Below are 12,662 nucleotides of genomic sequence, written 5' to 3'. Positions count from 1 at the left end.
TAAGAAATACAACAGAGCAAAGCTCCAGTTAAGTGGTACCAAGGATGTCTACTTTTAAAGCATCATAAAAAAAACCCCATAACATGAAAAATATGGCATTTTGGAAGAAAAACAGACAGACAAAAACCACCACACACATAGGAAAAGCCCTCAAAAATCTCTGAAGAACTGCAGATTGACCGACACTAAGATCAGAGTAGGCAACATATAGCATGTAGAATTCCATAAATGAATCAAATAGCTGAAAATTATTAGTATGTTTGAAGAAACAGGCATCATTTCAAAATATCTCAACAAAGATTTGTGTCTCGATGAATGAACATATGTATGTATGTGTGCTTGTGTGTATGTATAAATATATTTACACACACAACTACCAAATACTTTCTTGCACATAGCTGTTTTACTGTTTTTTTTTTCCCTAAAAACATTGTTGAAATGCTTTTACCTGCAGAAGTACTGGATGCTCAGGCCATTCCTGCAGTAACCTGTTCACTTCTTTAGCAAAATTATCAAGCACGGGTTGGCACTGTCGGACTTGCTGAATATTAGGATGCTGGTAAAAATCATATGGGCCCTCTTGGTGTAGCACCAGATCTGAAGTCACTTCCTCAAAAAAGGTGTTTTGTAGGAGGGTGCTAAGTAGAAGTTGGCTTCCCAGAAGACTGTCATTCAGTTCAGCACCTAAGAAGCCAAAAAGGACAGATATGCTATTCATTCTTTCTTCACTTAGGAAAAAGTTCATTTTTTTGTCCCTGTATCCTACTAGCATTATCCCAAACCTTATCGTGGTATGCATTACGAAGATATAAGAACATGCCACACAAGCAATGAGATAGAAACAAGGAGTACAGCACATACTTAAATTTTACATCCTCTGTTTTATTTTTGAACAAGAAGTGGTAACATCAGAATCCAGTGGATGCTGTTCCTCTTTTAATTCACAGCAAGTAGATTTACCACAAAAATATTACTAAGGTTCTGTGGAAAAAGTAGTCCAATTAAACAAATACATTACACCTGGGCAACAGACTCACAATGGGGAGACACACACACACACAGAGCTAATATAAAAACAGCAGGACCGGGGCCCTGCACATTCTTTCTTAACTGCTCACATACAGACTTACTAGATTAGAAATGAATTATTACTCTGTTCTGAGAAATGATGGAAAACATTAATCCTAATATGTGCTTTTCACACAAAATGGGTCAATGTTTTGAAGTAAAAAATGAAGTGCATATTAAAAAAATACAGAAGCTCTTTGAAAATTAATTTATGAACCTTAATTGAACRTTTTTATCTCTCAGAAATTTCTGCAAATTCATAGTCTCAAACAAGATAAAAATGTTCAAAATTTTGAATGAGGGAGTAGACTTAGTTAACCAACACAGCTGAAGAGAAAACAAGCCAAACAAAAATAAAACAACCCTTAAAAGACTAAAACATCCTGAAAGAATCCTGAACACAGAACAAGTTTTTTGGCAAAAGCAAGCAGTGTTTTTGTACATTTTTGTACATTTCTTCCATAGCACATRAACATTTCATGACTTGCAGTACAATTCATTTGCAGCTGATCAGTACAGAGCTGGAACCAAACGTGTGAAATGTTAGCAGCCTTACCAATCAAGGGACAGAAGTGTGAGACCAGGCATGCACCCGTCTGATAGCAGGCGAGAAACGTATTCAGATAATGTCGGGCTCCACGCGAAGGCAGACTCTGCTGATACCACAGGGATCGTGCAAAGTTCAAGCACAACTGCTGATGAACCATCATTACTGTCTGCATGGAGCTCTTGGACACAAGAGCTCTATCARCTTCCAGCTGGTCTTCTGACTCATCTACAGTTTCCATTTTTTCCTCTAGGCTTGGCTGAGCTGTGATATCTTCAAAGTCCTACAAATCACATTACAAACAACCGTCAGGTGTAACTCCTTGCTTTAACACCTTCTGGTTGTGGGACACACACGGTGAGGAGGTGGGTACTGAGGCAATGTGCTAAATCTTTGGAATTCCCACTGCATAAATACACTGGCCACCTCCCAGTCTGGTTGTCAATCTGAAACAGAATACCTCCCTACAACCCACGGATCCATAAAAGTGTCCCATGGATTTCTATACTGCATGCCAACGCTTGGGCAAGATACGGAGTAACAGGGTCCAGTCAAACAAGAAGCCCCGACATCTTCAGCTGCTTGTTCTACTAAGGACAGAGCATTCCCAACAGATGATAGAACAACAAAAAGGTTGAGGTTGGAAGGGGCCTCCAGAGATCATCCAGTCCAACCTTCCTGCTCCAGCAGGGACACCCAGAGCACGGGGCGGCATCCAGGCGGGTTTGGAAGATCTYYRGASAAGGAGACTCCACAGCCTCCCTGGGCAGCCTGTGCCAGGGCTCTGGCACCCTCACAGGAAAGAAGTTGTTCCTCACAGAGATGGAACTGCCTGTGTTTCAACTTATACCCGTTACCCCTTGTCCTGTCACTGGCCACCACTGAGATGCGCTTGGCTCCTTCCCCCCTACATTCTCCCCTTACACACGTTAATCAGATCCCCTCTCAATCTTCCCTTCTCCAGGCTAAACAAGTCCAACTCAAAGCCAAACAACGAGAGATGTTCCAGTCTCACACATCGCTCCTGTACTGGGGAGCCCAGAACTGCACCCAGTTCTTCGGGTGCAGCCTCGCCAGAGCTGAGTAGAAGGGCAGGATCCTCCCCTCGCAGATCATACAGCCTCAGCAGACCTTACTCGCTACATGAATTGTTTGCAGAATTCTACTGCAAAAACTGAACATTGTCATCGTGGGGTCACATGTCCTAGGGTAACYCAGCAGAAGCACGGGAGATTTTATAACAAGGAAACACATCCGGAGCCTTCTACAGACAGAAGGGAAAGGGAACAAGAAGAAATTATTGTTCCAATACATGACTAATACCCTTTTATTTGAAGATCAATCCTACATTTTCTGTTTTTGCYAAAATAAATTTATCATTACATTTTATGTATAAGGCATATTCTAGGGAACTATTATACGCATAACCTTTATGTTTCTTTGCAGAGTCCTATTGTTACCTTTCCGTGAAGRGGAAATCTCCTTCTGAATTCTTTTTCTTCCTCTTCTTCGCTCTGTTCATTTCCATGGCTTTTACTCCTGTATCTGTAGGGACAGTTCTCCATTGCCTCCTGCTCTTGAGCACGGCGTTCCTGTTCATCCCATTCGTTTATAATGGCCTGAGGAACCATAAAGCAGCACATGTTACACAAATTAAAGATTACACATTTAAGACTACATCACACCTCACTGCTGTGCCAGAATCTATCTTGTTTGGCTTTTTTATTTTTCTTTTTAATACCTATATTAGGTCTGCAATAGTATAAATAAAAGAATCAAAGCCATCAAAGCCATTTAACTTGAATGAAGGTTAGGTTGTGCCTTCAGCAAACTAACAAGGAAAGAGCATTGGCAACAGTATGCAATACAGAATCCTGCTCCAAGTTCCAGTTCCCTATTTTAACTCTTTTATAGAGAAATTCACTAGAAAGTTATTTAAATAAATATATATATATATATAATATGCATACACACACACTTATTAGACAACCACTTTGACTTTACAAGACTTTATGCCTTGAAATATCTGGAGWTGCTAACAAAATATGCTTAATAATAATTCTGTGATGGGAAGTAGGACTGGGAGACAACTTCAAGAACTTCACACTGACATTTACCCAGGTAGGTTGGTGCAAGGACTCTAGAAGAGCAAGTCAGAATGCTGCCCTACTTCCTGGCCATTACACTTCAGATGTTACCTGGCACAGATGCCTGAAAAGCTGCAGGGATTTCTGGTCCATCTCTCCTTTCGACAGGACGTGGCACCGAAGACGCAGCAAAGCATTCACCAGCAGCTGCTCCAGAGTGGGGCAAGGCTTCTGCGCTCCCTCCGAGCCTCCTTCAGGCTGCTTCAGGGAAAACTTAAGCCCGTTAAGGACCTCAACTGAATTCACGGAGCATAAAGTCTCTGCGTGAGCCAAGTAAGTGGGGAAGGTGGGGCTAACAGAAGGAAACGCCAGCAAAGAAGTGAGGAGGTTGGCAAGATCAGTGGGACAGACGAGGCTGTTGAGCATCGCGTAAGCTTCAAAAGCCACCAGCCTCATGCCRTGTTGCAACTGTAAGATGGCAGATTGCAGCGGAACGGTGGCATCCGGGAACACGGCATAGTCCTCCGCCAAGAGCCTCCTGAACTGGTGGTGTGACTTTTGCCAAGAGGCTTCTTTATCTAARAGCTTCCGTATGGCCTGGAGGGACTCGGGTCTTTCCCCACGGAGCAACTGCAGAAGGCGAGCCAGAAGATCCTGCACTGCAGAAACCTGTGCAATGCTGTTGATGTACTGGTGAACTTGCTGGTACAGGCAGTCATAGGCAGGGGCAGGGGGCCTGAACGCTTTCTTTCTGGAAAGACTGGCTATCTGCTCCTTCAGCCTCTGCATTCTTTCATGCAGCAGTCTGTTAGGAAATAAAATTGACCAGTTTAGAAACATAGTGTAATAAACTTGAGTATCTCATAGACTACACAGTAATACAGTGGAAGATACACCACCTATACTTGGCTGATTTGTGAGAGAGTGCAAGTTAGGAAAAAAACCCACAAACATGCAGTACCAGTAGGGCAGGCAGGCACCCTTCCCCTCCTCTCTCCTCATTTTTCCCCCTACACTTTTCCATTAAAACTCAATTGTGACTTTTTGACTTTGTGACTTGCTTTTAACTTTTGACCTGACAGCTGTATTCTAACTTGTAAGATACTTAATTAGGTGACAGCACCATAGGCAAGCATGATGTTCAATTACGTGCTATGCAGACTTCACTAAATACAGTTTGACCTCAAGCTCAGTAATTTAGCACTAGTTCCTGCTGAGACCTTTAAGGGTTACAGTCATAGATAACCAATCTCCATTCACTTTGTTAACAATCTTATTACAATTTAGCAAAAGTACCATATTTAACATTAGATGTATAACTTGATTTTCAGCCCTGAGCACAGCTTCAGTTTTATGACAATAGGAGGGTCACAGGCACAGATACAGCTCCCAGGAGAAAAGCATTTACATACCCACAATTAGTGGGCTCACACTGTATCAGTTGTTATAGAAAGTGTGTAGAGACAATTCCTTAGTTACTGCAAGCAAATCTCTACAGGTTCTGCATTTTTCTCTATGACATTTTTATCAGCAAATTACAACTTTCAAATCAACAAACATAGTGCTAGTCTGTCAAAGTTATCACTGAAAATCCACTCAGAGCATCCATATATGTGATTTCCAATCTAAACCAAGAGAATCAAGTGCCTGAGATACTACCTGAGATGGGGATGAATRTAGTTGCAGATTCCTTCATCTCCAATACTTTTCCCTGTGTGTAGTTGGGATGACAAATCATTTGTTTTCCATTCGCACTCCAGTTGATGCAGCTAAAAAGAAAAGAACAAACCCTTCTCTGAAGTTCTGGCTTTGATAACCCAGCAAGTACATCCTCTTCATGGATATTAAAAGAGCTCCTATATAGTTCAACAATCATGTTTTAAACATCACAAGCTTGCACCTTCACAGGATTTACGCAAGAACATCCAAAACAAACTCCATTTCATTGAYGTTGTATCCGAGTGTTAGAAGCCAGCTCAATTCCACACTCACCTCTTCTCTGGCATACTTGAGTTTGTATTCTCTTTTCACAGCCGGATCAAAMCGAGTCTGTGGAAGCCACACCTGGATCTGCAGCAAGCCAATATTCACCCACAGGCTTCCTCGCCAAGCTGTCTCTGGGAGCTCCTTAAGCCCTTCCCCAAAGAACTGCCGCAAGCAAGTGTGCAGGAGAAAAAGGACTTCCTTAGGAAGCAATTCCTGATCAGCAATGCTTCGGAGTATCTTGAGAAGATACTCATATGCAATGGGATCTTTGCATGACAGATTCTCACAGCACTCYGAAAATTTGTCTTGTAACTCTATTGGAACCAGATCTACCAGGGCAGAGAGCAGCCTAGCCAGCACTATTCCTTGTAGTCTGGAATCTGTGTATCTGAAAGCACAGAAATGAAAGAAGAAACAAACACGAAGTTGACCTCTGGTAAATAAGCTTCTTCATACCTAAGTATACCTAAAGTATACTTAAGTATACCTAAAGTCTGCTGTTGAAGAGACAGTCAGGTTGGTCCACAATGTTGCGCTGACTTCATGAAGCTGTTGTGCTCTCTCCATCCATTCTCCCAGTGTCACATGGGATGAGGACAGAACAGGAAGCCCACTCACATCCCACTGGCTTGTCTTGCTGCTGCTAGTTAGAATTTCAAAGAAGCACTTTGAGAAAACTGCTCGGGTCAAAATACCTGGGCCCTAAATTAAGAGATTAAGAGTTAGATTGTTCAGATGCAACCTGCACTGATTATGCTAGAGTTTTACTGTATGTTTTAGAAAGCTGTTGAATTGCTTAGTAAAACAGCCCTCAGCCTAGCTACTTGATTAGGTCAGAATAGACAAACCTTCAGAGAACCTCCATAGTTCATATGGGATTTAGGAAAGTTCTCTTCCTCTGTCACAGGTAGTGGTCTCCAGGTTAACCAATAGTCTGGATCAGATACAAAAGTGCTGCTCCAAAAGGATGCCAGCACAGCACTAACTAGCTGAGATGACAGAACAGACATTTCTTCGGGGCATATCTAAGGAGAGAGGAAAAAAACAAGAATCAGGAGGATGACATCTAGAAGGCAAATGAGAATCAGCAGCAATAAATGAGCAACTGTGCTCTTTTCCAATAGAGAGAGTACAAGATTCCCCTTAAAAATCTTTTTGCGTTTCACCTAGAGTTTGCTTGCCTTTCTCCCCAACATGAACCCAGGCTCACTCCCTCAGGCCTGCACTGGCTCAGCTTCCTTCTCCGTGTGTGGAACAAGCAGGAAGTTGGCAGTGCGAGTGCTCAGCACACTGCATCTATTCTGCAGTTGTGCAGCCACATGTTATGTTAACACAAGTTTAAAAGACACACAAAACTAAACGAGATACCCAATATTCTGCCCAAGAGAAGCCGAGAACTTGCTGTGTGCTGAACTGCACGGGAGCACAACAACAACGGGAGCCACCCCACTATAGCTAAGTACTAGCTGATCAAATTTTCTGATACATTAAGCTGCTTTAAAGGATACACATCATACAATCAAATGAAAACTGTACCAAAAAGCAACACAGATCTAAACAACTGAAGCAGAGACAAATATTTCAAATTCTTCAGCATAAAATTATTTTGAGAAGATGTAACCAGGCTGGTAGCCACCATTCAATCTTATGTTTTTTATTATTACATGGATGAATGAAACAAAAACATCCAATTATATTCATAAGTATATAGAGATCTAAGATTTTAGACTTTGGAATGCTTAGCATTGGAGAATTTTTTGCATGCTTATAGTTAATACGTTTTTCTATTCTCATTAAAAAACAACTGAAACATTTGTTGTCAGGCATAGGAAGTCAGTACCTTACGGAGACATAAGCATTTTGAAAATTCTGGAAAAATCTGCAAGAACTGAAGCTTGTTCTTACCTCAGGGAGGTGCAACAAGTGCCACAGTCCAGACAACTGGTGAGAAGCAGCCGGTGTTAATCTCAGGGCAAAAGCTATAAGCTGAGATAGATCTGAACACAGGCGTAGTTCTTGACTGCAATTCGCCCTGTAGCAGAAAAGAAAAAACACAGTTCATGTAATGCTTAACCCAGACAAGTACAACAAATCATTTGGACAGTAAAACAAATTAATCAGGACAGGAGTCACAAGAACAGTGAAAATTAGCCAGAAGGCTAAAATGACAGCATTTAGACACTGGAGAAGAACAGACACTCTACCAGYACTCTAAAAACCTGGATTCTGCAAAGCCAGCAACAACTAAATTCACAGCTGGAGGGTAAAGAAACAGCATCTTCCACAGCTTTAAGCTGTATAGTCAAAAAACAACCACCACCACCAYTCACAAAACATTCAGAGACCAACTGCCTTACTTTACAGTTCCTCTTGTGTTAGAGCTTTTTTTTTTTGCGCATTTCAGAGGCTGTATCAAGTGATTTAAGAGCTTCATTGTATAAAATATTATTTTCACTAAAGTCTGTAAAGCAACRCAGCTACAAACATCCTTATGTCAATTCCTAATATGAAGGACCACTGTTTCACTAAARGGAAAATATTGCCAGGTTTTAAGGTTCCTCAATTGTAGTCCACTCTACAGTTCAAGCTATTTCTGGAGTCTAATGTTTTTATTCCAAAGGGTGTGGGCATCAAAATTCCCACATTTGCATTAATAAAAACTAGTTCAGTGGAAGAAAACTGCTTATTTAACATACCACTTAACAACTCTTCTGCCAAAGCATTTTATAACTGTTCAAGTCTAATTCTGCATGCAGACAAGGACTGTTTGGGCAATTATATACATAAATATAGGTGTGCACACACATGTGTACATGCATATATGCATAYATACATGCACATACACACAGATTTACATATTTTATAGCTAAAGATTCTGAATCTTGTGAAAGGAAGACAGCATTTTTCTTTTCAACCTTGTTACCTTCTCACAGAAGCCTTAGCCATATAATCAGCTGTCAGCTTGTACTGCCACATGGTGCCCAGGAACTCCATTGCAGGCCACAGCTGAACCCTGCTGCAGAGCTGGATTAACGAGGCAGGGTCTAACTGGTTGGAGATACCATCTTGAGCAAACATTTCTTCTGAAGGGGTACGTACAACTCCTGCTGCTGTCAGTTGTGAATGCACAGCTTTCAAAAAACTCTTCAGGTCACCTGTTTGACAGGGGGCAAAAGGCACATAAATGCATGCACTAAATCTTTTGGCAGCAAAYATTTCACATTTTTATATGAAAATACCTACCCAGATGAACATCATCTAGATGATTAGCTCTGAGTATCAGGCCCTCAGCTTGCAGCAGTGCTTTCTTTATCTTCCATCCGGTGGCAGCAGTTTTCAGACAACACATTTTTTCCTGCCACCTCCTGCTTCCCAAGGCCAGTCTTGGCTCCACGATGTTAAGTGACTTGCTGAGAACTTTTAGCTGAGAAAGACACTCTGCGCCCAGTTTATCCTAGAAGCATGAAGAGGACATTTGAACAAGTGGCAAGTTATCTCAACAGTGCTAAGAAATGAAATCGGTGACTGCAGTCAAAAGTTTTAGGGAATAATTCATATTCACATGTCCCACTAAAGCCTAGGCACACACAAATCCATCTGCAATGACATTCATAACTTCACAACAATTCATTTTAGCCTTACTCAAAAGTGCAGGAAGACAGAAGTGACTAAGAGCAAGCAATCATATTTTTGTGCTTATCGTTAGATAACAGGCAATTAGATAACAGGCAAAAAACCTCACAAAACAAACTGCCCTGCTTTACAGCTCCTCTTGTGTTAGTCAGAACTTCTTTGCATTTCAGAGGYTGTATCAAGTGATTTGAGAGCCTCATTGTATAAAATATTATGCATTAAAAAGCATTTGGACAGCACTGGAAATCCAACTCTTTTGCAAAATCAGCAGCAATACCTTAAAAGGAAGCGGTCTTCCTAGAGACTTCTGCAGTATCTTCACACTGGCACAAACGCTGGCAGGACTGGCCAAGCAGCTCTGAATCTGCAGTGAAACAGACTGGATTTCTTTTGAACTCCTTGAGGAAGAAACAGCAGGAATGGGAACAGTTAGCCCAAATGTTTGAGGGAAAATAAAAAGGGCAAAAATAAATAGATGAATAATAAAAAAAATTCATTCTTCTTCACCAAAATGGCAACCTAATTTTAAGGAAGAAGCAATGGATAAAGACTGTAGATAGAAATACATGGCTAAAGAGAAGCCCTATACAAAGAAACCCAAGTTTTAAGTGATCAACTATTTAACATAATGTACTTACGTCACTAATGAAGTACAACCTGGACATTAGAGGCAAATATTACAAATTCTAACAGGAATATTACTAATCAGAATTACAGCATAAAGATAAATTAGGCAACCACATAACATAACCACAAATCAAAGCCACTTACTTGTGCTGTTCTGATCCTATAAGCATCTGAGGAATTCTGTCAATCAAATGCTTCATAACCCAGTGCCAATGGAGCGACAGAAGGGACAATCCTGGTGAATCCACTGTCACCGTGTCAGACACTGCCCAGAACCGGTCACGCCACAGCAAGCAATACAAAATCTACAAAAAGCCAAAAAGGTTCCAGTTTCCTGTTGCTGAGCCCTGCACGCTGTCCTGCGAGCACTTTGTACTTCAAGCAAGAGGGAACAYAACACCACTGTCAGTTCCATCAACTGCAGAATCAGCGGCTCRCTCAGAGCTGCACACCGAGCACCCAACTACATGTCCTCCAAAACATGGGGTGCGTCTGGTGGCTGGGGAACTACTCAAGTCAAAAAWGAATATGCCAAAAGTTTATGTCCAAAGAAATCCAGGGGCCCAGCCTCCAGGTTGGGTTGCAGCAAAGTGACCTTGATAGTCTGAGAAGGGAGAGGGAGAAGTGACTTCTCCCTGCAGCCTGAATGTTGCCTGTCCCATTTAGTATCATCCTAAGCAGGTAGAGAGGATTAGATGATAAAGCTCAGCCATGGACACCTACGTGCCAGGTGCTTGCGTTTCAGCAGGCTGGCTCGCATCCCATAGGTATTAGCAGAAACAGGAGGTGCTGCACAGATACGGTCACTGGAAGGGAGCAGCATGTGACCATCTGCCTGGTGTTATGCACATGCTATATATTAACAGAAGCACTGCTGTTTGGCATGGCCCCTGACAACAGAACAACATTAATAAAAAAAAAAAGTAATAGGAAGAATGTACTCACATCATGCAGGTCATCATCACTCAGGGCCACCTGAGTAGTCTTCACCCARTGAACCATAAAGGCATCCCAAATCTCAAAAAAAGCAGCAAGGTTGACCACGACGGCATGAGGAAGGGCATGGTAACTTCCTGGATCTGAAGTTTGGAGAAGAGGAAAACAAAGACTGAATATTCCAGCCACATATCATGGCAATGAAAGACTTGTTTCTGGCCAGTAGATCCTCTCAGTAACTGGGGCCAAACTGAGAACATCCAAGAATCAAAGTAACAAAATATTCCTTCACTGTTTGCACGATTCTCTATATATTTAATCTAAAAAAGTAAAACACTGCTCAGCTGCTTCTATCAACACAGTAATTTCATCAGTAAGCTTTCTTTTTCTCTCCCTTTGTCTTAAAAGTAAATATCCTATTATACACTAAAACAATATAAAGATATGGAACAAAACAGTTTCTGAAGAATTTTGCTATTTTTAACATCCAATGACAGATGACAGATTGCAATCATCTTCAAGTTTAGCTGTTCACAGAAAAATGATATGCACAGATGATCTATCACTGGCAGCATATATATGCTGTAGCATATGATATATCTAATTTAGGAATAATTTATATACCATTTTTGTCTTCATTTGACTGCTTTACATTCACACAGTCTTCACACTTCCTGGACACTGTATGTTCAAAGTAGCAAATTTCCTAACAGTACAATTAATTAACCATATTTAAGTTTGATGATAACACTGATGATAACAGAGTAAGCAAACAAAAAAAACCCAAAACATCAAGCAACAACAAGAAACAGTGACAATCAACCCCACCTTTATGGAAATCCAGAGACATTCTTAAGACACTAGCTCTTGGCTCCTTGATGGCAATCAAATTCTTCTCAGTATAGCTCCTTTTTTCTYGGTCGAGAAATAATACTGCTCTGAATTAAAATTAAGACATTAAAAAAAAGAGTTAACTTTAAGCCTTATTAGAAAAGTGAATCATAAAGTGAAGGTGACATTCCATTTATTACAAAAGAAGAATGGAGTGCGGCCCAACTAATTGCGTGGCTACAGTCTACACAAGTTAGGACTTATGTATCTATCTATATATATATATATTTGGGCGCATATGTTTATATATATACACACACACACACACTTGGGCAAAACCTCTGCCTGATATTTTAGACCAGATCTGACAAACTGTCAAACAAACTTGGCAGAAACCACAACTCAAGCTGTTCCTGGAACGTACCGGTTTGCTGCCGACTTCAAGAGGATGAGAAGCTGATCCGTGTGCTCCATTTCCGAGTCAAAGTTCATCGAATTTCTAATTATATCCAGAAACTGCATATTCCATCTTGGGTCCAGAGGCATCACGTGCTCATCTAGGAAGGCAAAACGTGAGCAGACAGGACAGCAATGGAGACACTCAGTAAAAGACTTGCTTAGGTAGTAGGGAGAACCAAGAAAGAATATTAGAAAAAGAGAGGGAGGAAGGCAGAGTCTTCAGCTCCCTCACTCCACATACCCTAACGTACAAACAGTAAGTTGACTGCAGATCATGTAAAACACAAGGGTAAAAATAAATTTATGAGTAGTCACAATACTCAGAAAGAGAGCATGGAAAGATCCTGTTTCTCCACACTCCAGGCAAGATATCTAGCACAGTCCAGAAAGTGTCACGATATTTAGCTTTCATGTACCTAACACTCTGAAAAAGGGAACAATGGGCTGAGCTCCCTGTAAAACATGGGGAAAATTAAATGCCTCAGCAG

The 12,662-nt window shown here is 41.1% G+C and overlaps 1 protein-coding gene across 1 annotated transcript in view; it reads right to left on the bottom strand.

The window, feature by feature from the left end:
• Positions 1–12,662, bottom strand: part of MDN1 (midasin AAA ATPase 1) — an 86,094-nt gene that overhangs the window by 30,555 nt on the left and 42,877 nt on the right. Inside the window, exons 51-66 of the mRNA XM_026038400.1 lie at positions 12,140–12,272; positions 11,713–11,822; positions 10,894–11,027; positions 10,093–10,253; positions 9,599–9,719; positions 8,932–9,142; positions 8,612–8,843; positions 7,594–7,720; positions 6,537–6,713; positions 6,176–6,390; positions 5,695–6,076; positions 5,362–5,471; positions 3,814–4,507; positions 3,076–3,234; positions 1,625–1,898; positions 449–684 (exon numbers count right to left, since the gene is read on the bottom strand). Of these exons, the coding sequence (XP_025894185.1) occupies positions 449–684; positions 1,625–1,898; positions 3,076–3,234; positions 3,814–4,507; positions 5,362–5,471; positions 5,695–6,076; positions 6,176–6,390; positions 6,537–6,713; positions 7,594–7,720; positions 8,612–8,843; positions 8,932–9,142; positions 9,599–9,719; positions 10,093–10,253; positions 10,894–11,027; positions 11,713–11,822; positions 12,140–12,272 (3,476 nt within the window). The remainder of the gene's footprint in view (positions 1–448; positions 685–1,624; positions 1,899–3,075; positions 3,235–3,813; positions 4,508–5,361; positions 5,472–5,694; positions 6,077–6,175; positions 6,391–6,536; positions 6,714–7,593; positions 7,721–8,611; positions 8,844–8,931; positions 9,143–9,598; positions 9,720–10,092; positions 10,254–10,893; positions 11,028–11,712; positions 11,823–12,139; positions 12,273–12,662) is intronic.

Source organism: Nothoprocta perdicaria, unplaced genomic scaffold, assembly GCF_003342845.1.
Source record: "Nothoprocta perdicaria isolate Ctin4 unplaced genomic scaffold, notPer1 scaffold_21, whole genome shotgun sequence".
In the NCBI taxonomy this organism is placed as follows: domain Eukaryota; kingdom Metazoa; phylum Chordata; class Aves; order Tinamiformes; family Tinamidae; genus Nothoprocta; species Nothoprocta perdicaria.
Note: the sequence above shows the minus strand (reverse complement) of the source record. Positions and strands in the feature narration are given on the sequence as shown.